Below are 27415 nucleotides of genomic sequence, written 5' to 3'. Positions count from 1 at the left end.
TTTATTAAGGAGAATTGAATCACACCATCACAAAGTGAAGTCCTGCAACAGGCCGTCTGCAAGTTGAGGAGCAAGGAATCTAGTATTGGCTCAGTCCGAGTCCCAACACCTCAAAAGTAGGGAAACCGACAGGCCAGCTTTGAGTCTCTGGATGAAGGCCTGAGAGCCCCTGGAAAACAACTGGAGTAAGTCCAAGAGTCCAAAAGCCAAAGAACCTGGAGTCTGATATTTGAGTGCAGGAAGCATCCAGCATGGGAGAAAGATGAGGGCCAGAAGGCTCAGCAAGTCAGCTTCTCCTAACCTTCTTCTGCCTGCTTTATTCGAGCCATGCTGGCAGCTGATTTTATGGTGCCCACCCACATTGAGGGTGGATCTGCCTTTCCCAGTCCACTAAATAAATGTTAATCTCCTTTGGCAACACCCTGACAGACACAACCGGGAACAATACTTTGGATCCTTCAATCCAATCAAGTTGACACTTACTTAATATTAACCTTCACAATGTAATATTCATCCCATTTGTAATTTTTCTTTAATATACAAGCTCCTTGAGAACATGCACCATTTTATCTTGTCTCTCTGTTGTGTTGGGAGGCAGTGGAGAAGAGAAGAGTTAAATGTGTGGGTGTGGAGTGAGACTGTCAGATTTGCATCTTGGCTCCCCTACTTATTGGATCTCTGTCCTTGAGTAAATTACTTAACATCTTTCTCAGTTTCCTTACCTGTAAATGAGTGGTGACATATATGGAACTTAGAACAAGAGCCAAGCAAGTATTCAATAAAAGCTAATGTTGTTGCCTACTGTTTATTCTCAGTGTTTGGCATAGTAGCCAGCAAAAGGAAGAGGAATTTTTTTTTCTTTTTTTCAGACAGTCTCCCTCTGTCACCCAGGCTGGAGTGCCATGGTGTGATCTTGGCTCACTGCAACCTCTGCCTCTTGGGTTCAAGTGATTCTTGTGCCTCAGCCCCCTGAGTAGCTGGGATTACAGGCCTGTGCCACCACACCCAGCTAACTTTTTGTATTTTTAGTGGAGATGGAGCTTTGCTATGTTGGCCAGGCTGGTCTTGAACTCATGTCCTCAAGTGATCCACCCGCTTTGGCCTCCCAAAGTGTTGGGATTATAGGCGTGAGCCATTGGGCCCAGCCTGGAAATATTTTTTTGAAACATGACTGATAACAATATTTTTTGAAAGAATGACAGATACCAATCATGAAGGAAAAGATTTTGACAATTGACAATAAAAAACTTTAACTTCTGAATGGTAAAAAGAGTGAGAAAATTAAAAGCCAAATTACAAATTGAAAAAACTAAAGTATATAAAACAAAGGTTTTCATTCTCAATTTAATGCAGAATCTTGACAAATCAAAAAGAACAAAAGGTGAACCCACCTAAAAGAAATAGGCAAAAAACTTTCAAGAAAAGCAGTTTACAAAATGCCAATGACTAATAAACATGGATATTTAACATCACTAGTATTCAAAGTACTTCATTTACAGAGATCCCTCCTTCACCTATCAAATTAGCAAAGATGAAAAAGGCTAGTAATACCAAGTTTTGAAGAGAGGTGAGAGGAAATGACAAGTTTATGTACCCTGGTAGGACATGACATTGTGGCAATATGTTTCAGAACACTCATAAATGTATACACCTTTTAGATCAACAATTACACTTTTAAGCTTAAGAAAATATGAAGATTAGGTACAAATATTTCTCTATATGTTCAACTAAGTATTATTTTTTTAAGTAAGAAAAACTTTTTGAGACAGAGTCTCACTCTGTTTCCCAGGCCGGATAGCTCACTACAGCCTCCACCTCCTGGGTTCAAGTGATTCTTTTGCTTCAGCCTCCTGAGTAGCTGGGATTACAGATGCCCACCACCATGCCCGGCTAAGTTTTGTACTTTTAATGGAGATGGGGTTTCACCATGTTGGTTGGCCAGGCTGGTCTTGAACTCCTGACCTCAAGTGATCCACCCTTCTTGGCCTCCCAAAATGCTGGGATTATAGGTGTGAGCCACCATGCCCGGCCAATTTTTTAATTTAAAAAAATATTTTTATAGCAGCACAACTAAGCATTATTTTAATAGCAAATATTGGAGTTAACTTTAATTTTGAACAGGATGAGTAATCATGATGCAGCACATTGAATACTCTTTCATTAAGCTAAACAACTATTTAAAATGATATACAAACACATTTACTGAAAAGAAACATGTTTGTGATATACAGTTAAGTGTAAAACAATTCAGGTTCTAAGAACATATTAGGCCGGGTGCGATGGCTCACGCCTGTAATCCCAGCACTTTGGGAGGCCGAGGCAGGCGGATCACGAGGTCAGGAGATCAAGACCATCCTGGCTAACACGGTGAAGCCCTGGATCTACTAAAAACACAAAAAAAATTAGCCGGGCGTGGTGGCGGATGCCTGTAGTCCCAACTACTTGGGAGGTTGAGGCAGGAGAATGACATGAACCCGGGAGGCAGAGCATGCAGTGAGCTGAGATTGTGCCACTGCACTCCAACCTGGGTGACAGAGCAAGACTCTGCCTCAAAAAAAATAAAAATAAAAGAACATACTGGTCAATATTCACTGATTTTTATAAGAATATTTGACAGAGAGAGAGGGGTAAGGGAAGGGAAGGGGGAGGAGAGGGGAAGGGAAGGGAAGGGAAGAAGGGAAGAAGGGAAGGGAAGGGAATATGGGTGGGTTTATATCAAAAGGTTCAGAAGGAAATGATTCTTTTCTTCTGGATGTGACTATTGCAGATTTTATTTTTAACTTTTCCTCTTTTTCTTATTTATTTATATTTTCTTATTTTAAGAGAAACTATAAAACTATATATATTACTTTTCAACTTAAAAATAGTTTAGTGCTTCAATAATACAGAAGACTCAAACATTGCAGATAATTAAAGCATTACTTAATGTGGAAATATTTAGTTTCACAATTTCTGTAGTGATATTCAAGACCAGATATCACCTTGGGAATCAGAACTGGTGCAGGATCTTGTCCTAACACTACCAAAAAGGCATATGGCTGTCCCAGCTCTGTATGTTTATGTCGTCTTATAATAGAGCAACCATTTGTTTATTAGGATGGCCAAAAAGGCACATTTCAAAAATGCCTATTAAAATATTAGTAGTACAAATAATACTGCTGCTTAATTTTTTCTAATGAGAACTGATAAAATTCAAAAGCAACATAAACAGATAAATAGTAATAATATGGTTAATCAAATTAATTGTCACATGATTATTAAAGTGAGATCATGTGTGTTAAGTAGTGGTATCTTAAGCCACTGAAATATCTTCCTTGGTTGGAATGAGCTTTCTATGGAGATTAAAAAGATGTTAAATTGAACAGTCTTGGTTAATAAATGAAGAAGCAAAGCCAGAAACCCTGTTTAAAGAACTAACAAAAAAGGTCATGAATGATCTGGTGGTTGTTATATTTTCTTGTTTACCCGAGGAGAAGACTATGCTCAAGCATGTATTGAATCCAGTGATAGCCAGAATGTCATCCATACTGCTAGCAGCCATTAGTAAGGTTGGAATGTCTTCCTCAACACCATATCCATTTTCTTGCAACACCATCGTGTAAAGGACAACAACAGCAAGAGAGACAGCACCTAGAACAAAACTGAAAGAAAGAATGAAAATTAATTTAAAAGCATCTTTTTAATCAAGTAGTGTTTTATAAGTACAAGTAGTTTATAATAAATGTATAACAAACATTGTTTAGAAGGATTTCAAATTTGAGTGAATGCAATTTAATGGTGATAAAACTTTTCATGCATTGTTTAGTGCTGGCTAAAATTTTATACAGACGTGGTTTAAAATGTTGGGCTGAGCACAGGTTGCAGCCTCTCCCTCTATTCCTAAATCCTTTGAAGTGAAGATGTAAAGGTCATAGAAAAATTCATAACCTAACTAGAAAGCAAAAGGTGAATCATCAATGGACAAGAAACTAAGTATATGCCAGAAAGATAAGAGACAGACAATTTAGCATTGAAAAAAGGAAACCATAAACCAAAATGTGTGTAAATAAGATTGCCTCAAAAGATACATGTGCTTCTAAAAGTGGTCCAAGCCCTGAAATGACAGATGCTGGGAGCAGGAGAGACCTCTGGGGAAACCAAATAGTTGATTATTTGGAGTAGCACTGTAAGAATGGTCAGACAAATCTACCTTCCACACATTTCCTACCTCTTGAGTAAATAAGTAAGGAAGGAAGGAAGGAACAGAGTTGTCTGCCCAAAAAAACAAGTGTGGCCACCTACGTTACAAAGGCAAATGAGAACATTTCTGGAGTGGTTGATGACACCCATGAGGAATGGGGAGGCTCCTGCTCAGAATACCTTCTATTGGCATATCTTATCCAGAATTTCACCTCATCTCTTCTACATTTACTTTATAAAGTGTGAAGTATATCCTGTGTAAAAATGCTTTTGGTGCTCCTGCCAGAATCCATTTACCAGGTCAATGAACACATCTCCCAGTGCTTCTTGTTGGCTGCTAATATCTGCAGGTTTCTAGAACCCTTGTCCTGCTGACAAGCACCTACCTGGGAATACTAGAGAGGTTGTGCACCCCTCTACTTTCCCTCCAGACAGCATCTGCCAATGACGGACTGATGTGAGATTTGCTTCCGGCTGTACAACTCTATGGCACAGTTTATGCTACAGATTTCCCTGTGGGCTCAAGAAGAGACTAGACTTCTCTAAGACCACATACTGGTCTAGTTCAGTGGTTCCTGAACTCTGCTGCACATTGTAATCACCTGTTGTATTATTTTTCTCATTTTGCTTAACAAGTCATCCCCAAACACAGCAGCTTAAAACAACAAATATTTATTGTCTTATGCTTCTGTGGGTCAGGAATCTGGGCATGGCTTAGCTGTATGCCTTGACTTAAGATTTCCCATGAGGTAGGGTGGGGTGGAGAAGATCTGCTTCCAAGTTTACTCATGTAGCCATTGCAGGCTTCAGCTTTTTCCAATGGGGTTTTCCCCACAGGGCTGCCTCAGGACATGGCAGCTGGCTTCCCCAGGAATAAGTGATCAAAGAGAATTTAATCCACAACATCAATTAAAAACACAAAGTATCTAAGAACAAAACTGTGAAGACAGTCTGTACTTTTATAAAAATTGTGAATAATATAATAAAGATAATACCTGAATACTTAGAGAGACATTTCACAAGTGTGAACTAAAAAGCCCCAATTTTACCATTGCCCAACACCACGCCTGGCTAGTTTTTGTGTTTTTAGTAGATACAGTGTTTCACCATTTTGGCCAGGCTGGTCTTGAACTCCTGACCTCAAGTGATATGCCTGCCTTGGCCTCCCAAAGTGCTGGGATTATAGGTGTGAGCCACCATGCCCAGCTAAAGCCTCAATAATATAAAGATGTAATCTCTCCCCCAAATGAATTAATCAGAGATACACCAATCAAAATCTTTGCAGGGACTTTTACTGAGCTTGACAAGCTGATTATAAAATTCATTTGGAAGAATAAGATCTTAGAATGAAAGATCAAGTAAACTTAAGAAAACCAGACATTGTTTCTGTAAAGGTGAAATAGTTAAAACTGAAAAATAGTGACATATAAATAGACAAAATAAATTGGAAGAAAAGAGAATACAAAGTGTGGAAACAAATCTATGGGATTTGTTACATCATAAATTGGTATTTTAAATCAGTGGGAGAAAGAAAGAAATCTTTCACAAATGGTGTTGAGATAACTATTTATGTGGAAAGGAATATAGATAGATCCTTACACATAATAAATGTTAAAAGCTCAAAAGGAAAAGTAGTAATAAGAAAATGTAGTGGGCTAGGCGTGATGGCTCACACCTGTAATCCCAGCACTTTGGGAGGCTGAGGCGGACAGATCAGGAATCTGAGACCAGCCTGGCCAACATGGCAAAACCAATAGCTGGGTGCAGTGGTGCATGCCTGTAGTCCCAGCTACTTGGGAGGTTGAGGCAGGAGAATCACTTGAACCTGGGAGGTGGAGGTTGCAGTGAGCTGAGATCATGCCACTGCACTACAGCCTGGATGACAGCAAGACTCTGAACAACAACAACAAAAAGATGTAGAATAATATATTTGTGACCATGAGGTAAAAAGGACCTTTTGAATGATACATACAAAGGCATTAGACATAAAAAGAGATTTTGATACATACAAAGGCATTAGACATAAAAAGAGATTTTGATACATTCAATTATATTAAAGTAGTACTTCAAAAGCAACTTCAAAAGTACTATAATAAAGTACTACTTCAAAAGCAATTCTGCTCTTTCTCCCCCTTTTTCTCTTTTTCATTTTCAAAGTCAAGTGAACGGTGTTGTGTATTGGCAATTCTGTCTGTTGAAAATAACAAAATACACTTCTTAGAGTGAAAAAAATCATCACAAACAAAATTAAATATCTACTGATATTTGCAGTACATATAATTTACAAATGCATATAACAGATATAATTAATAAAGAAGACCAACTCAACAAAAAAATGGACAAAGATATGAACAGGCTAGTTACAGATAAGGAAAAGCTGAAGGACAACACATATATAAAAGATATTCAAGCTTGTGAATAATCACAGAAATGCAAATTAAAATAACAAAAATATGCCATTTTTTCAATCATCAGACTGGAAAACATTATAAAATTTAATAATATCAAGGATTTGCAAGGATTTTCAAGAACAACAGGTATGCTCATAAGCTACTGGTATTAGGGCAAATTAAAGTGGCCATACCGAAAGGATTTTGGCTGTATATATCAAACTAAAAATGCATGTAACCCAGGTAACTATTCTAGGCAAACTTATATTTATGTAAAATGAGACAAATAAAATGCTATTTTTGTTATAACATTGTAAATAAAATCTGCTGTTGACATACAATGTAATCTTATACAATTGAAAGGAATAAATACATGTGTATCCATCTTGAGATGGATAAACCTCGAGACTATTGTTGAGTGAAAAGAACAAATTGTAAAGTAAAATTTTCTTGGGTATGATTACATAAAAATGCACAAAATAATACTCTTTTTTTCTCTGGGTTCACAAATACATTTGTTAGAAGTCCAGAACATTATTTTTAAAGCTCTAGAATGATAACATAAAACTCATGAAGATGCTGCCACTCTGTCTCCAGCGGCACATGAGTGCACCCCACAGCACCATTGCCCCGGCTGGCAAGTGCAAGTATGCAGAACACCCCCATCCCACTCCTGCCGGCACTGCACCCCTGCCAACACATGCATACCTGCTGTGTGCTGCTGCTGCTGGCACATATGTGTGAGTGGGGACCTTGCTACAATCACTACAGTGAAGCACTTTGGCTGGCATACCCCATCAGAGTGTTGTTGCCAGTGGACTGGGAACACCTTAGTGCTTAACATTGAAGGGCCAGACAACAAATCTGTGGGTATGGTACCAGCCTTACAAAGTTAGAGCATGCAGTTCAGGAGTGCTGAGCTGAGCCTTTGCCCCCTGAAATCTTCCAGAAATGAAGCCATTTGACTGAAACTACCTTGTGCCACAGTCAAAACCTCAAGAGCATTAAAGAATATAAAAAAGGAAAAAACTCCATCCAAAGGACAGCGAGTCAAAACATTAAAGGAACCTTAGCCCACACAGATGTGAAAGAACCAGTGCAAGAACTCTGGCAATGTAAAAAGCCAGAATGTCTTCCTGTCTTCAAGCAATCATACTAACTCTCCAACAATGGTTGTTAACCAGGACTAAATGACAGACATAGATTTCAGAATCTGGATAGAAACAAAGATCATTGAGATTCAGAAGAAAGTCAAAATCCAATCCAAATAATCTAAGGAATCCAATAAGATGACATAAGAGCTGAAAGATGAAATAGGCATTTTAAGAAAGAACCAAACTAAACTGATAGAGCTGAAAAATGCACCTCAAGAATTTCATAATGCAATAACAAGTACTAACAGTAGAACGGACCAAGCTGAGGAAAGAATCCCAGATCTCAAAGACCACTTCTTTGAATCAACTCAGTCATATGAAAATAAACAACAGAAAAGAATGAACAAAACCTCTGAGAAATCTGAGATTATGTAAAGAGACCAAACATATGACTCAAGGCATCACTCAAAGAAAGGGAGAAAGAACAAGCAAGTTGGAAAACATATTTGAGGATACTGCCCACAAAAATTTCCCAAATCTTGCTAGAGAAGTCACCATTTAAATCCAGGAAATGCAGAGAATCCTGTGAGATACTATACAAGATGACCATCCCCAAGACAGAGAGTCATCAGATTCCCCAAGGTCAACATGAAATAAAAAAATATGAAAGGCAGCTAAAGTGAAGGGGCAGGTCACATACAAAGGGAATCCCTTCAGGCTAACAGTGGAACTATAAGAACTATAAGATACTCTACAATCCAAAAGAAATTGGGGGCCTATATTCAGCATTCTTTTTTTTTTTTTTCGAGACGGAGTCTCACTCTGTTGCCCAGGCTGGAGTGCACTGGTGCTATCTCGGCTCACTGCAACCTCCACTTCCCGGGTTCAAGCAATTCTTCTCCCTCAGCCTCCCAAGTAGCTGGGACTACAGGTGCACACCACAACACCTGGCAATTTTTTGTAATTTTAGTAGAGACAGGATTTCACCATATTGGCCAAGGTGGTCTCAAATTCCTGACCTCGTGATCTGCCCACCTCGGCCTCTCAAAGTGCTGAGATTACAGGTGTGAGCCACCACGCCCGGCCTTCAGCATTCTTAAAAAAAAAAAAATACTTGGCCGGGTATGGTGGCTCATGCCTGTAATCCCAGCACTTTGGGAGGCTGAGGGGGGCAGAACACAAGGTCAAGAGATCAAGACCATCCTGGCCAACATGGTGAAACCTCATCTCTAATAAAAATACAAAAATTAGCTGGGCATGGTGGTGCGTGTCTGTAGTCCCAGCTACTCGGGAGGCTGAGGCAAGAGAATCACTTAACCCAAGAGGTGGAGGTTGCAGTGAGCCGAGATAGCACCACTGCACTCCAGCCTGGGGACAGAGCAAGACACTGTTGCAAAAAAAAAAAAAAAATTCAACCAAGAACTTAATATCCAGCCAAACTAAACTTCATATGTGAAGGAGAAGTAAGATCCTTTTCAGACAAACAAATGCTAACGGAATCTGTTACCACCAGGCATGCCTTACAAGAGGTCCTTAAGGGAGTGCTAAGCATGGAAGTGAAAGACTGTTAATGGCCACCACAAAAATACATTTAAGTACATAGACCATTGACGTTGTAAAGTAACTACACAATCAAGTCTGCATAATAACCAGCTAACAACATAATGGCAGGACCAAAGCTATAAATACAAATATTAACTGTGAATGTAAACAGTATAAATGCCCTGCTTAAAACTCACAGAATGGCAAGTTGGATAAAGAAGCAAAGCCCAACTGTATCTGTTGTCAAGAGACCCAGCTCATATGCAACAATACCCATTGGCTTGAAGTAAAAGGATGGAAAAAAATCTACCAAGCAAATGCAAAACAAAAAAGGGTAAGCATTGTTATTCTAATTCAGACAAAATAGACTTTAAACCAACAACAATCAAAAAGACAAAGAAGGGCACTACGTAAGGATAAAGGGTTCAATTCAACAAGAAGACTTAACTGTCTGAAAGATAAATGTGCTCAAAACTGGAGCATTCACATTTGTAAAACAAGTTCATAGAGACCTACAGAGAGACTTAGATAACCACAGAATAATAGTGGGAGACTTCAACATCTCACTGATGGTACTAGACAGATCATAGAGACAGAAAATGCACAAAGATATTCAGGACTTGAAGTCAACATTTGGCTAAATGGACCTAACAGCCATCTACAGAACACTCCACCCAAAAACAACAGAATATATCTTCCTCTCATCTGTACATGGCATATATTGTAAAATTGATCACACTATCAGTCTAAAATTATTTTCAATAAATTAAAAGAAGCCCCTGAAATCATGCCAACCACACTCTTGGACCGCTCAGTGTAGCAAAAATAGAAGTCAACACTAAGAACAACTCTCAAAACCATACAATTACATGGAAATTAAACAACCTGTGCCTGAATGACTTTTGGGTAAACAATGAAATTAAGGCAGAAACCAATATATTCTTTGAAACTAATTAAAACAAAGATACAATATTCTAGGCTCTCTAAGACACAGGCAAAGCAGTGTTAAGGGAAAAGTTTATCGTGCTAAATGCCCATATTGAAAAGTTAGAAGGATCTTAAATTAACAACCTAATATCATACCTAAAGGAAACAGAAAAACAAGAGGAAACCAACCCAAAGCCAGCAGAAGAAAATAAATAACCAAAATCAGAGCAGAATGGAATGAAATTGAGTCATGAAAAGCCATACAAAAGATAAATGAAACTAAAAGCTGGTTCTTCAAAAGAATAAATAAATTTGATAGGTCACTAGCTAGACCAATAAGGAAAAAAAAAGAGAAGATACAAAAAACACAATCAGAAATGGTAAAGTGGACATTACCGCCAACCACACAGAAATACAAAAAACTCTCAGAGACTAAGATGAACATGTTTATGCAAACAAAGTGGAACACCTACAAGAAATGGGTAAATTTCTGGAAACATACAACCTCCCAAGATTGAACTAGGAGGAAACTGAAATCCTAAACAAACCAAAAATGAGTTCTGAAACTGAATGAGTAATAAAAAGTCTCTGAGCCAAAAAAAAAAAAAAAAAAAGCAAGCCCAGGACCCAACAGATTCACAGACAAATTCTACCAGAAGTGTAAAGAAGAGCTGGTACCAATGCTACTGAAATTATTCTGAAAAAATGAGGAGGAAGGATCCCTCCCTAACTCATTTTATGAGGTCAGCATCATTCAGATATGAAAACCTGGCAGAGACACAACAAAAAAGAAAACTTCAGGACAGTTATCACTGATGATCATAGATGCAAAAATCCTCAACAAAATACAAGCCAACTGAATCCAGCAGCATATCAAAAAGCTAGTCCACTATGATCAAGTAAGCTTTGTTGCTGGGATGCAAGTTTGGTTCAAGATATACAAACCAATCAATGTGATTCATCATAAAATAGAACCAAAAATAAAAACATCCCTTCTTGATATAAACCCTCAACAAATGAGTTACTGAAGGAGCATACCTCAAAATAATTGAAGCCATTTATGACAAACCCACAGCCAACTTCATACTGAATGGGAAAAAGCTGGAATATTCCCTTTGAGAACTGGAACAAGACAAGGATGCCCACTCTCACTACTCCTATTCAACATAGTGCTGGATGTCCTAGCCAGTGCAATTAGGCAAGAGAAAGAAACACAGACATCTAAATAGGAAGAATGGAAGTCAAACTATGCCTCTTCATAGGTGAAACACTTTTATACCAAGAAAACCCCATAGTAGCCTCTCGAGAGCTCCCAGATCTGACAAATGACTTCAGCAAAGTTTCAGGATACAAAAATCAATGTACAAAAATCTGTAGCATTTCTATACACCAACAACATCCAAGCTGACAGCCAAATCAAGAATGCAATCCCATTCACAGTAGCCACAAAAAAACTACAAAATACCTTGGAATACAGCTAAGCAGGGAGCTGAAAAATCTCTAAAATGAAAATTACAAACGAGTGCTCAAAGAATCAGAGACAACAGAAACAAAAGGAAAACATTCCATGATCACAGATAGGAAGAAGCAATATTGTTAAAATGGCCATACTGTCTAAGGCTATTTACAGAGTCAATGCTATTCTTATCATATCACCAATGACATTTTTCACAGGATTAAAAAAAAGCATTCTAAAATTCATTTGGAGCCAAAAAAAAAAAAAAGCACAAATAGCCAAAGCAATCCTAAGCAAAAAGAACAAAGTCAAAAGCGTCACACTACCTGACTTCGAACGGTACTACAATGTAGCTACAGTAAGCAAAACAGCATGATTATGCTCAGCAAAATAAATAATCAGCAGAGTAAAAAGACAACCTATACAGTGGGAGAAAATCTTTACAAACTATGCATCCAGCAAAGTACTAATATCCAGAATCTATAAGGAACTCAAAAACAGACATAGACCAGTGGAACAGGTTACAGAACGCAGAAATAAAGCCACACACCTATAGCCATCTACTCTTCAACAAACGTGACAAAAACAAGCAATGGGGAAGGGAATCCCTACTTGGAAATTGTGCTGGGATAACTGGCTAGCCGTATGCAGAAAATTGAAACTGGACTCCATACGTTTCACCGTTTACAAAAATCAACTCAAGGTAGATTAAAGACTTAAGTGTAAAACCCAAAACTATAAAAACCCTGGAAGATAGCCTAAGAAATACCATTCTGGATACAGGCCATTCTGGACATATCCTAGGAAATTTCAATTCTGGAAAACACTTTATGACAAAGATGCCAAAAGCAATTACAACAAAAACAAAAATTGACAAATGGGACCTAATTAAACTAAAGGGCTTCTGCACAGCAAAAGAAATCATCAACAAACAACCTATGCAATGGGAGAAAATATTTGCAAACCATGCATTCGACAAAAGTCTAATATCCAGAATCCAAAAAGAACTTAGAAAAATCAACAAGCAAAAATCTAACAACCCCATTAAATGCGCAAAGGACAGGACAAGACACTTCTCAAAAGAAGACAAACACGTAGTCAACAAGTATACGAAAAAATATTCAACATCACTAATCATTGGAGAAATACAAAACAAAAGTGCAATGAGATACAACCTCACAGAAGGCAGAATGCTTATTATTAAAAAGTCAAAAAGTAATAGATGCTGGCGAGTTTGGGGAGCTACTCCCAGGTCTTTGGAAGGCTGAGGCATGAGAATTGCTTGAACCTGGGAGGCAGAGGTTGCAGTGAGCTGAGATTGGGCCATTGCACTCTAGCCTGGGCAACAGAGCAAGACTCCATCTCAAAAAAAAAAATACAGAAAGAGAAAGAAAGAAAAACCCACAGCCAACATTATACTGAATGGGGAAAAGTTGAAAGCATTCCCCTGAGAACTGGAACAAGACAAGGATGCCCACTTTCACCACTTCTATTCAACATAGTACTGGAGGTCCTAGCCAGAGCAATCAGACAAGACAAAGAAATAAAGAGCATCTAAATCAGTAAAGAGGAAGTCAAAGTGTTGCTGTTCCTGATGATATGATCATATAATGAGAAAACCCTAAAGACTCATCCAAAAAGCTCCTAGATCTGATAAATGAGTTCAGTAATGTTTCAGGATACAACATCAATGTACACAAATCAGTAGCACTGGTATACACCGACGGTGACTGAGCTGAGAATTAAATCAAGATCTCAACCCCTTTTAAAACAGCTACAAAAAAACCAAAACAAACAAACAAAACCAAAGAAAAAAACCCCAAGCAAACCAACTTAGGAATATACCTAACCAAGGAGGTGAAAGACCTCTACAGTGAAAACTACAAAGCACTGCAGAAAGAAATCATAGATGACACAAACAAATAAAAACACATCACATGCTCATGGATAGGTAGAATCAATATTGTGAAAATGACCATACTGCCAAAAGCAATCTACATCATCATTCTTCCCCGAGCTAGAAAAAGCAATCCTAAAATTCATGTGGAAGCCAAAAATAGTCTGCATAATGAAAGCAAGACTAAGCAAAAAGAACAAATGTGGATGCATCACATTGCTTGACTTCAAGCTATATTATAAGGCTATAGTCACCAAAGCAGCATAATACTGGTATAAAAATAGGCACATAGACTAATGGAACTGAATAGAGAACCGAGAAATCAAGCCAACTACTTAAGCCAACTGATCTTTAACAAAGGAAACAAAAACATAAAGTTGGGAAAGGACACCATATTCAACAAATGGTGCTGGGATAATTGGCAAGCCATATGTAGAAGAATGAAACTGCATCCTCATCTCTCACCTTATACAAAAATCAACTCAAGATGGATCAAAGACTTAAATCTAACACCTGAAACTATAAAAATTCTAGAAGGTAACATTGGAAATACCCTTCTAGACATTTGCTTAGGCAAAGACTTCATGACCAAGAACCCAAAAGCAAAGGCAACAAAAACAAAGATAAATAGATGGGACTTAATTAAACTAAGAAGCTTCTACACAGCAAAAGAAATAATCAGCAGAGTAAAAAGACAACCTATAGAGTGGGAGAAAATCTTTACAAACTATGCATCCAACAAAGTACTAATATCCAAAATCTATAAGGAACTCAAATCAGCAAGAAAAAACCAAATTATCCTATCAAAAAGTGTGCTAAGGACATGAATAGACACTTCCCAAAAGAAGATATAAATGGCCAAGAAACATGAAAAAATCCTCAATATCACTAATTATCAGGGAAATGCAAACAAAACCAAAATGCGATACCATCTCACTCCTCCAAGAAGAGCCATAATCAAAAAATTTAAAAAAAATTGATGTTGCCATGGGTGTGGTAAAAAGGGAACACTTTTACACTGCTGGGGGGAATGTAAACTAGTACAACCACTATGGAAAAGAGTACGAAGATTTCTTAAATAATTAAAAGTAGATCTACCATTTGATCTAGCAATCCCACTACTGGGTATCTACCCAGAGGAAAAGAAGTCATTATATGAGAAAAACACTTGCACACACGTTTTTTGCAGCACAATTTGCAATTGTGAAAGATATGGAACTAGCTCAAATGCCCATCAATCAATGAATGCATAGAGAAAATGTGGTGTATATATATGTGTGTATATACACACATATATGTGTATATATGTATATATGTGCATATACACATATATATGTGTGTATATATGTGTATGTGTGTATATATATACACACACAGACCATGGACGGAATACTACTCAGCTATAAAAAGGAATGAAATAATGGCATTCACAGCAGCCTGGAAGGAGTCGGACACCATTATTCTAAGTGAAGTAATTCAGGAATGAAAAAACCAAACATTGTATGTTCTGACTTATAAGTGGGAGTTATGCTATGAGGATGCAAAAGCATAAGAATGATACAATGGACTTTGGGGACTTAGGGGGAAGAGTAGGAGGAGGGTGAGGGATAAAAGACTACACCTTGGGTGCAGTGTACACTGCTCTGGTGATGGGTGCACCAAAATCTCAGAAATTACCACTACAAATATTTTCCATGTAAACAAACACCACCTGTTCCTTAAAAACTAATGAAAAAAATAAAAAAGACATGAGATCAACCTAAATGCCCATCAATGGTGAACTAGATAAAGAAAATGTGGCACATATACACCATAGAATAATACACAGCCATAAGAAAGAACGAGATCATGTCCTTTGGAGCAACGTGGATGGAGTTGAGGCCATTATGCAAAGTGAATTAACACAGGAACAGGAAACCAAATATCCCATATTCTCACTTATAAGTGGGAGCTAAACACTGAGTACACATGGACAGAAAGAAGGGAACAATCATCACTAGGTGAATTTGAGGGTGGAGGGTGGAAGGAGGGGGAGAATAGAAAAACTACCTATTGGGTATTATACTTACAACCTGGGTGACAAAATAATCTGCATACCAAACCCCTGTGACATGCAATTTAGCCATATAACAAGCCTGCTCATGTACCCCTTGAGCCAAAATAAAAATTGGAGAAGAAAAAAACTCCTAAGAGTTGTCACTTTGGGTAGAGTTATGGGCATTATGATTTGAAGGCATAGTTTAAGGTCATTCCTCCTTTATTTATAAAGTTCTAATTTTTAAAATAAAAGTGCATTTGAGTATTTAATCATAAACATTAAAAATTCACTGGATTTTGTAGTAACTATGTAATGGATGAACTTTGCTATGAGTGTCATTGGAATGGATAAGCAGAGACAAAAGTTGATGAATTAAGAAATGAAAAGGAGTTAGGATCTAGAGACAGTAGCTATAGACTTATTTTGAGGAATTCAAACATAAGATAAATGGATGGTAGATAAAGATGGATGGGGCATTGGATATACGGCAAGAGTTTTTGTTTGCTTGCTTTCTTTAAAATGGGAGAGTTTATATTTATACACCTATGTCTATATAAAATGTTTCTCAAATATATATATACACACACATACATATATATGAAATGTGCAACTGTATTTACATATAGCTATGAGGAAGAGGCCATTAGATAGACTAAAACATACAGATACGTTATAATACAGATGAAAAGGAATAAATTGATCACGTGAATTTTCTTTATGATAAACATTTAGGGGCTATGAATGTTTGTTAAAAAAATTTCGTGCAATTTGGGACATTCTCTGCTTTTAATCAACTGCTTTCCAAGGATTTTAACACTGTGAAATGAATTTTAATAGAGATTTTCTATACAATATTCTGAATGTTTTAACAGTTTTAAACAAGCATCCTTAATTGAATATTTTCATAAGAAAAAATGAGAAAGAAATTACCCTAATAGAATTGCCCATTGCCAGGGAAATTTCATAATGAAGTGGGAAAAAACAGCAGCAGCACTTGCCTCCATGAGGCATGGACCTACAGCCAATCTGAAACAAACCACCTTCAAATGTCTCAAAGCCTGAAACACAAAACAGTCACATTTGATGCATTTACAATGGCCAACAAGAAAATTATTTTAACAAATGTTGGACTATAAAGTCTTTTTTCATAAGAAGCTTTCACTAAACAAAATCTCATTTCAACAGATTGTCCCACTGGACTTTGAACTCTATTATATTTTATATGTCATCATAGGTTGGATTATAAACAATTTCATCTTTTATAAAATATTATTGTATTTTAATTATTAAAATATCAATTTTACTGTGATTAAATAGCTAATGCTACCTTCCTGAACTTTCCTAATACATAGTATAATAGTGTCCTAGTAGTGTTTTCCCATTAACTTTTTGATATGAACTCTTTGATTAACTTAATAAGTATAAATACAATACTAACATGCCAAAGAAAATAACTTAAAAACTGCATAATTCATTTTAAAAGGGAGAACTTTTCAATTTTCTCCTTGGTTCACAGTTTCTGCTGGAGAATATAATCTCATTGGCTATAATTATTTATGCTCTTGAGCTATTTCTATTAAACCACATTTGCCACATTTATTTGAGTGGCTGTCATATTCATGAATAGTCATCTTCTTATAGATGGGATTTATGACCCCTAGAATGTAATATTTTAAGAAATGCTTTAAAAGATTAGATTTTACAATAATGCAAAGATAATCAGGAACATAATCCTGTAGAAAAAACGTCATAAAAAATTACTGAAATCCTTAATCTCCCTAAAAAAAGAAAAAGAATTGTATAAGGTTTTTCTTATAAAACGTTTGTTTGTTTTGTTTTGTTTTGTTTTTTGAGACGGAGTCTCACTCTGTCCCCCAGGCTGGATTGCAGTGGCACTATCTCAGCTCACTGCAACCTCTGTCACTCAGGTTCAAGCGATTCTCTTGCCTCAGCCTCCCGAGTAGCTGGGATTACCAGGTAAATGCCACCATGCACGGCTAATTTTTGTAGATTACAGGCATGAGCCATCATGCCCGGCCTTTTTTTCTTTATCTTAGGTTTGTTTACAGACTCCACTTGGAACAGGTAAATAAAATTTTTGCTTCCTTTTCTTTCTCACCATCCTCTAATATTTGAAATAACCTTACTCGATTTGTAATTGTAAATCTACCTGTGGATCGAGTCCAAGCCCAGCTTGTATTAGAATAATGTTAAGAGCAATGCTTCTTAAAATTGAAGACCATGCGTTAGGAACATGGACATGTTCACTGATGAATGGAACATTCCTAATTGTAAATCCAGCCAGTAACATCCCTTAAAAGAAAGAAAATAAACATACATGACAGTTCATTTTTCTGAGAAAGAAAACAGAAATGTTTACTTTATTTTCTAATGCACTATGTCTCTCATTATTTTGGTAAAGGGCAGGTTACAAGCAAGTAGAGAAGGCAGCATGAATAAAGGAATGGCGATAAGAAACAATACACCTAAATGGGGTTCAACAAGTAATTTAGTGTTGCTGGAACACACAGGGCAAGGAAAGGAGGGAGGAGAATGAGCTTGGTGGGCCAGATCATAGAAAGGTCTCCTCCCACTTTGGCAAAGTAAGGCACCATGGGAAGGTTTTAGGCAGGAAGTAATATAATGAGTCTTGCGATTTTTATATGAGGGTCTTGGTGACTTAGTTAGGGATAAAACTGGAGACAGAGACCAAATTGAAGGCTCTGTCACAGTCCACGCAAAAGTTGGAAACAAATAGCCTAAGCTAGAGCAAAAGAGAAAGTTTGGAGTGGAGGAAAATGATTCAATAAATACTTAGAAGGTGCTGTAAGAAAACTGTGGATACAGAAGGGACAGCAGAGATAAGATGTAGAGATTATCTCTACTGACAGTGTACTGAATATATATTTATTTTTGGGGACAGGGTCTCATTCTGTTGCCCAAGGTGAGTGCAGTGATGCAAACATGGCTCACTGTAGGCTTAACCTCCTGAGCTCAAGTGATCCTCTTGCCTTAGCCTCCTGAGTAGCTGAGACCCAGAAAAATTTTTAATATTTTGTAAAGACAAGGTCTGCTATGTTGCCCAGGCTGGTTTTGAACTCCTGGGCTCAGGTGATCCTCCTGCCTTGGCCTCCCAAAGTGCTGGGATTATGGGCATGAGCCACCATGCCTGGCCCACTGTACTGAATATTTAGATATATTTGAATACAGTAAGTTCTCACTTAACATCGTCGATAGGTGATTGGAAATGGCAACTTTGAGTAAAATGGTATATAATAAAACCAATTTTAGCATAGGCTAAATGATATAAACAAGAGTCAATTTCCTACAGCATATTTCTGGTCACAAAACATCATCAAACTTCTCAATAAAGATCCAAAACACTTCTAGTATTAAACAATGAAATAAATGTGAGCTCTACATACATTTTACAAAGTTTTATAAAATAAATAAGATAATTCTTTACTTAATTTTTGATGAATCCACGAGTGATGGTGGTTATAGCAGTGATGGTTAAAATCAAAGAATAAATGTTTACAAAGTGAAAATTGTAAGGAGCACCTCCTCCCACTATACAGTTCAAAAACAAACACAAATATGGTAGGCTGGCTGAGAGTTTTCACATCACATTGTTTATTGTCTTGCATTTGTATGGTTATCATATACTTAACAAAATTTTATTTTGCAATAATTTATATTCATTCATTTATTCATTGTACAATCCACTAGTTCAGGGTCATTGTACAATCCACTAGAATACTAGTTCAGGGTCAAAGGTGACTGAAACTTAATCCAAAAAAATCAAGGAGGGACTCCCTCTCTAACACATTCTATGAATCTAGTATCACAATTATACCCAAATCAGGCAAAGCCATACACACACACACACACACACACACACACACACACACTACTGGTCAATATCCCTGATGAACATAGATGCAAAAATTCTCAACTAGCAAAATGAATTCAATAGTACATCAAAAAGATAATATAGTTAAGTGGGTTTTACTCCAGAAATACAAGGATGGTTCAACATGTGAATCATTCTTCCATAAAGACATATACACACATATGTTCATTGTGGCACTATTCACAATAAAAAGACATGGAATCAACTTAAATGACTAAATAAAGAAAATGTGTTACATATACACCATGGAATACTATGCAGTCATAAAAAAGAATGGCATCATGTCCTTTGTAGCAACATGGATAGAGCTGAACACCATTATCCTAAGTGAAATAACTCAGAAACAGAAAACTCCAATACCACATGTTCTCACTTATATGTGGTAGCTAAACAATGGGTACATATGGACATAAAGATGGAAATAATAGACACTGGGGAGTCCAAAAGGAGAGAGGGTTGGAGGGTTAAGGTTGAAAAATTTCCTATAGGGTATAGTATTCACTGTTTGGTGATGGGTTCACTAGAACCCAAATCTCACCATTATGCAATATATCCATGTACCAAACCTGCACATGTACTCCATGAATCTAAAATTTTTAAAGATTCTATTAAACAATAAAGCAACAGGAATAATGTACTAAGGATATTAAATTTATTTTAAAAATAAATTTTGGATAAAACTTGTGTGTGTATATATGTAGACAGAGAGAGAAATAAATGGCCCTATAAAAGAGCTATACACACACACACACACACACATACAGCAAATACACACATGAAGAAACTATATAAAACATACTACATTGAAATATTTCTGAATTATGACTAATTCAACAAGAAAATGTTCAAAATTTGCATATAGTCAATAATAAAGAAAAGAGAGTTAATTATATACTTACCAAGAAGAGGTGGAAGTGGAGGCACTAAAGGTATTCTAATGAGTTGTAAAATTTTTCCCCCAATAATGGCACTATAAAAAATAATTAACAATCCAAATAAATTTCCACCAGGGAGAGCTTCAGAGCCTAAGATTGACCAGGTCATACACCATATCACAAACAGTGTAACTCCTGAAATACAAAAAAGTGTACAGCTATATATCCACATACACATAGATGTATACAAACAAAGGATCAATTCTCTTTTATCGTATATACTAATAGCCAGTTCTATAAAATGATACATGGTATAGATCAACATTGCTTACTAGTTTGGTGAAAGAGATATCTGCTTAACATATATTCCAAATAACCTGTCAATTTATGAAGTAGGTTTTAAACAAAGTGTTTTCACTTTAAAAATATTTAAAAACTATATGTGGGCCAGGTGCAGTGGCTCACGCCTTAATCCCAGCACTTTGGGAGGCTGAGGTGGGCTGGATCACATGAGGTCAGGAGTTTGAGACCAACCTGGCCAACACAGTGAAATCCCGTCTCTACTAAAAACACAAAAATTAGCCACGCGTGGTGGTGCGTGCCTGTTATCCCAGCTACATGGGAGGCTGAGTCAGGAGAATTGCTTAAACCCAGGAGGTGGAGGTTGCAGTGAGCCAAGATTGTGCCACTGCACTCCAGCCTGGGTGACAGAGTGAGACTCAGTCTCAATAAAAAAATTAAAAAAATAAAAAAAAACCTATATGTGAACTCTTGAAAATGCTAACTTATAATATATGATAGTTAAAAACATCATGGCAATATGATGAGATTTACTTCGTTTTATATTTTAAAATAGCTTTTTCATCAGGATGAAAAATAAGAGGATGATTGGCTGTGATAAGAATTCACAACCTTATTGAAGATCACAGTGTCAAGGTGCCAAATCTTTTAACAGGAACCTGCTAAATCTTTTTATTGAAAGGATAATTCAACTGATATTTGGCATAAATGTATTATAGGAGGAAATGGCTGGAAGAAATGAACCTAGATTTTGTGGGAATAAATATAAAGTATCTTAGATTAGGTGTAGGAGGTAGAGGTAGATTAAGATGAGTAGATATAAGTTACTAGACATCTTGTTTCTGACAACTAGGTGCTACTCACTGAGGAATCCACAGGTTTCTGTAAAGGACAGACAATAACGTGGTAAATTTCCATTTGCTAATTAAATGGCTACCTTTATTTGCTATGAATCATAATTGCTAATGCTTTTAATATTCTTAAAACAGCTTACATGAATTTTTTAGCTATGACCCCTTTCTGGCTGTATAGAATTTGCCAGGGTAGAAGAGGAGGATTTTGACTCACTCCAGGCAGAAAGTTAGAACAAAGTTTTTTTCCTCCTCCCCTCTGATTATTGTCATCCTGCAAAACTGGAAGCCTTGGAGGGCTAAACTCTTACTAAAATAATGGACCAGGCTGGGCATGGTGGCTCGCGCCTGTAATCCCGGGACTTTGGGAGGCCGAGGTGGGTGGATCACCTGAGGTCAGGAATTCAAGATGAGCCTGACCAACACGGTGAAACGCCGTCTCTATTAAAAATACAGACAATTAGCCTGGCCTGTTGGTGCATGCCTGTAATCCCAGCTACTTGGGAGGCTGAGGTAGGAGAATTGCTTGAACCCAGGAGGCGGACATTGCAGGGAGCTGAGATGGCGCCACTTCACTCCAGCCTGGGTAACAAGAGCAAAACTCCATCTCAAGAAAACAAAACAAAACAAAAAACAAAAATAAAAAACACGGACCAGAAAATGTCATCCTACTGACAAATTGAGAAGACAAGGCAGTTTGTCTTAGCTGGTCTCTGGGTGGCAAAGTCTTTTTTGAGAATTCATATGTAAAACTGGACTCATCCAACTTATGCGTAGGGCTCAAATTACATTACGTGCACAGGTTAGGGATCCCAAAGTTCTAAACCTACCATAAAAGTGTCCCTGCATTGAAGTATCCCTAGAACACTTAGTAGATGCTAATTCAAAAAATCTCTAATAGACACTCCTGATCCCAGACTGCATAAAGTCTCAAAGGTAAAGCCAAGTGAATCTGAACTTAAAATAAGAAGAAATATCCCATGAGCAAAAGTTAACAGACAACAATAAAGAATGGGATTAGATGTCTAAAATCCTCAGCTAATAGAACCACTAGATAGACACTATAAAATATGTATTTTCAAAGGGACTAGAGACAATTTTTAAAAATTGGAGACATGAGAAGAAGAAATTACTTGAAAGTATTGTAAAATAATTAAATAGAACATCTAGAAAAAACTTTAAAATTTACTCAACTGAAAAAAACCCACTAAGTACCCAAATAGCAATCTAGACAAAGCTGAAGAGAGAACACAGCAAAGTAGTAGATATGAGGAAATTATTTAAGAGCATAGCACACACACAGAAAAACGAGGTGGAAAATGAGAGATTTAGATTATGGAAAAGATCTAAAACACAACTAATGGTAGTTTCAGAAACATCCATTGAAAGAATGAAGAAGATATAATATTTGAGAAGAAAACTGGCTTCAAATTTTACAGAATTGATTAGGGTTTTTATTGATTTGGACACAGGAAGTCAAATGAGTTCTAATCATGATTAAGTAAAAATAGATACTTAGATAAAATGTTGAGAAACTATAGACTACCAAAGGCAAAAATAAAATCTTAAATAATCTAGACAGAGAAAGAGAGATTAATCATAATTGAATAAACAATAGAGCAGATTCTCAATTCTTATCAGCAACAATAGAAGATGGAAGATAATTAAATAAAGTCTTCAAAGTACAGAGATAAATAAAACATTCAATCTTGAATTCTGTAGCCAGTTAACTGTCACTCGAACAAAAGACAAATGAAAGATATTGTCAAACCAATACATTTAAGAACATATGCCATTTTTTACCAGGGAAAAATCTACTGAAAGATATGCTTTAGAAATATGACATAGAACCAAAAAAGACAGGACAATGTGCAAAGAAATTGGTAAAATGTAGGTTAGTCTAAACAAGTATTTGTTGTGTAACACATTACTAATGAAAGTTGTTAATCAGAGGATATAAAGATAAGGTTGGGAGGTGACATGAAAAGGTTGGCAATTTATTTCCACACCACAACTCCCCCCAAAAATTGCAGAAATACCAAAAACAATCATTTCAGGACCCTGAAAACTCATCAAAGGCAGTTATCAAATTTAAGAAGCATTTATTCTTGAAAAAAGTGTTAGGGTTTTGGGTAGGATTGGTAAAAGTCTGAGCCCTTCCTGACTGGGGTTTCTCCCTGATATAGTTTGGCTTTGTGTCCCCATCCAAATCTCATCTTGAATTGTACTCCCATAATTCCTATGTGTTGTGGGAGGGACCTCGTGGGAGATAATTGAATCATGGGGGTGGTTCCCCCCCATACTGTTCTCGTGGTAGTGAATAAGTCTCACAAGATCTGATGGCTTTATCAGGGGTTTCCGCTTTTGCATCTTCCTCATTTTCTCTTGCCGCCACCATGTAAGAAGTGCCTTTCACCTCCTGCCATGATTCTGAGGTCTCCTCAGCCACCTGGAAATATAAGTCCAATTAAACCTCTTTTTCTTCCCAGTCTTGGGTATGTCTTTATTAGCAGAATGAAAACGGACTAATACACTCCCATCTCTCTTCTCACCCCCAAGCTCAGTTGGGAAAAACTGTAGTTTTACCAGTTTGAAGCTGGATGTAAAACCCAGCAGCTTTCCTGTTAGGGCTGGGGGCACCGGTGGATTTGGTATGGAGCAGAGGGAAGAAATCAATGGTTTTGCCAGTTAAATATAGCAGAGTGGTTTGGGAATGAACAGAGAGAATTGCAGATTTGCTAGTCTGAGGTTGCAGTTTCAACTGGGGAAGTGGAAGACAAGACAAAAATTTAAATGAGAGATCCTGAGGGTCAATAGGTGCAGCAAACCACCATGGCACATGTATACCTGTGTAACAAACCTGAATGTTCTGCACATGTATCCTGGAACTCAAAGTAAAAGAAAGAAAGAAGGAAGGAAGGAAGGAAGGAAGGAAGGAAGGAAGGAAGGAAGGAAGAAAGAAAGAAAGAAAGAAAGAAAGAAAGAAAGAAAGAAAGAAAGAAAGAGAGAGAGGGAAAGAAAGAAAGAGAGAAACAAAGAAAGAGGAAGAAAGAGAGAGAGAGAAAGAGAGAAAGAAAGAGAGAGAGAAAGAAAGAAAGAAAGAAAGAAAGAAAGAAAGAAAGAAAGAAAGAAAGAAAGAAAGAAAGAGAAAAGAAAGACCCACATGCTAGGCTAGAGTTTTCCAGTTCCAAGTTCCAATTCTCTCACTGAGAAGAGTGGCTCACTGTGCCTAAACTGTTTATACAAACAATGTGGTTTACTCTGAACAGCTGCTTTTCCTCTGAGAGTCTGGAATTCTGGTACATGTGAAGGAGAGTAACCTCCGTAAAATCCTGAGAACTGAGTCTCTAATGAGACTCTGGTCCTGGTAGATGACATTGCACATGTGCTGTCAAAATTTCATGCTGGGAAAGAGAAACACATCCTTGTAACTCCACAGGAGATGATTCCAGGAAGCTCGTGCCTGGTATCCTCCAGACTTTACCACATACAACTTTTTCCTTTGCTAATTTTGCTTTGTATCCATTCACTATAAAAAATTAAAAACCTGAGTATTACTAAAAAAAAAAAAAGAGAGAGAGAGAGAAATCCTGGAAAGGAGAGAATCATAAAAAGTTTGAGAAAAGTTCTCCACACATATTGCTGATTGGAAAAGTATGGAAGTGCAGGAAAGACTCAAGATAGTATGACAAAAAGTAAAAATGAAGTAAGACTTGAGTATTAATTGCAACTTTGAATGCATTCACCCACCCACCCACAGATTATTTGGCAGAGAGTGGAAGCCTTACTAGCTTTAATACAATGTCTCTCAAAAATCAAGCTATGCAACAGACACAAAGGAAATCCCTAGAAAGACAGGCTAAAACAACAGTAACAACAACAACACAATATAAAAGACATCAATGCTGAAAACCACTGGGCAGAAGGATTACACAGCACAAGTATAGGCCAGTTACCAAAACATAACAACAACAAAGACAATAACAAATAAAAACCAAATCCAGATTTGCTATAATGTGTAATTAAAGTGTTTAGTTTTCAATTAAAAATTATCAGACATGTAAGGAAACAGGAAAATATGGCTCATACTCTGGAAAAAAGAGCAGTGAATAGAAACTGTCTCAATTCAGATATTGGATTTAGAAAGAAAGTTTTCAAAGTATATATTATAAATGTGTTCAATTTAAAAATATGATAATGTGCTGTCTAATAGAGAATATGAATAAGGAGACAGAATATGTTTAAAAATAGAATCTAGAATTGAAAAGTACAACAGTTAAAGTGAAAAAATCACTAGCGAGGTTCAACAGCATATTTGACCTTGTGAAAGAAAGTATCAGTGAACTTGAAGATAGAACAATAGACGTTAATCAATCTGAAGAACCAAAAGAAAAAAGAATGAAGGATAATAAACAGATCCTCAGAAACTTATGGGATACCATCAAGAGCACTACCATATGCATAATGGGAATTCTAGGAGAAGAGAGAGATAAGAGGACAGAAAAATATTTGAAAACATAATGTCTGAAAACTTCAAAAATGCTATGAAAAATATTAATCTTCAGATATAAGAAGTCCAACAAATCTCAAGTAGGATAAACACAAAGAGATTCACACCTAGAGCCACCCTTGTCAAATTGGTGAAAACCAAGGATAATAAGAAAATCATGAAAGTAGCAAGGGATGACTTATCACATGCAGGGGAACAATAATATTATCAATACTGGCATTTTTATCTGAAAAAAATGGAGACCTTATGAAGCGACATTTCAAAAGTGGAGGGAAAAATAACTGTCAATTAAAAATTCTGTATCCATTTAAATGATCCTTCAAAAATGGAGCTGAAATAAAGACATTTCCAGATAAATAAAAATAAACTTATCCTTGCTAAAGAAACACTACAGAAAATGCTTTTAAGATAAAAGGATATGACACCAGATGGCAACTTGAACCTATAAGGAATAAATGGCACGGGAAATGGTAAATAAATTTGTAAGTATAAAAGATTGTATGTGTGTATGTGTGTGTGTGTGTGTGTGTATTCTGATTTCATCTCTTTTTTTAAAAAATCATCTGATTATTATAGGCAATAACTATAACAATACTGCTGAGTTCATAGCATATAAGACATACATTGATCAAAGTTGCTATATAACACTGGAATTAAGTAAAAATTATTAAACCAAAGTAGATTGTAAAAAGTGAAGATGATTGATTATTATAATCCCCAAAGGTACTTGGGAGGCTGAGATAGAAGTATTGCTTGAGGCTAGGAGTTTGAGACTAGCCCGAGCAACACAATGAAACTCTGTTGATATAGTTTGGATATGTGTCCCTGCCCAAATGTCATGTTGAATTGTAATCCCCAAAGTTGGAGATAGGTCCTGCTGGGAGGTGAATGGATCATGGGGGCAGGTTTCTCATGAATCGTTAGTACCGGCTAATTTGGTATTTTTAGTAGAGACAGGGTTTCTCCATGTTGGTCAGGCTGGTCTTGAACTCCTGACCTCAGGTGATCCACCCGCCTCAACCTCCCGAAGTGCTGGGATTACAGGCAGGAGCCATCGTGACTGGCCTAAGCTTTACTTTCTAAAAATTATATTAAAATTTATATTTCTCTATTATCTAATCATAAATTATATCAAATATGCTGTTTTGAATTTTATTTTTCCCTTTAAACATAAAGACACACATTCAGTTCATTGTGCTAGATAAATTACCAGTGTGATCACAAATTAAGAAATGCAATTCAAAGAGTTTTGCATACAAGGAGTCCTGAAAGTGTTAATAATTTTTGATGCAAAGATAATTTTATGAAAGTAATAGAAGACTAAAAAAAGGTACAAAACAATTATTATGTAAGTATCTTCCTTTTTCTGAATCACCCATGATTACTTTTTCCACTAAGCAAAAACTGACTACATACTTCAGACCTGTCTCAAATCTCCCCAGC

The 27415-nt window shown here is 36.7% G+C and overlaps 1 protein-coding gene across 4 annotated transcripts in view; it reads right to left on the bottom strand.

The window, feature by feature from the left end:
* Window positions 1-27415, bottom strand: part of LOC129393047 (sodium/hydrogen exchanger 9B1-like) — a 72523-nt gene that overhangs the window by 27590 nt on the left and 17518 nt on the right. For 2 of the 4 annotated variants that reach the window (XM_063597972.1, XM_063597973.1), the window contains exons 5-9: window positions 23794-23911; window positions 20336-20506; window positions 17694-17836; window positions 16454-16581; window positions 3466-3641 (exon numbers count right to left, since the gene is read on the bottom strand). In XM_063597972.1, the coding sequence (XP_063454042.1) occupies window positions 3466-3641; window positions 16454-16581; window positions 17694-17836; window positions 20336-20480 (592 nt within the window). In that variant the 5' untranslated portion in view covers window positions 20481-20506; window positions 23794-23911. Of the gene's footprint in view, window positions 1-3465; window positions 3642-16453; window positions 16582-17693; window positions 17837-20335; window positions 20507-23521; window positions 23912-27415 lie in introns of those variants that run through there. The other 2 variants (XM_063597974.1, XR_008621443.2) reach the window with 2 other exon arrangements.

This window comes from Pan paniscus, chromosome 18, assembly GCF_029289425.2.
Source record: "Pan paniscus chromosome 18, NHGRI_mPanPan1-v2.0_pri, whole genome shotgun sequence".
NCBI lineage: Eukaryota > Metazoa > Chordata > Mammalia > Primates > Hominidae > Pan > Pan paniscus.
Note: the sequence above shows the minus strand (reverse complement) of the source record. Positions and strands in the feature narration are given on the sequence as shown.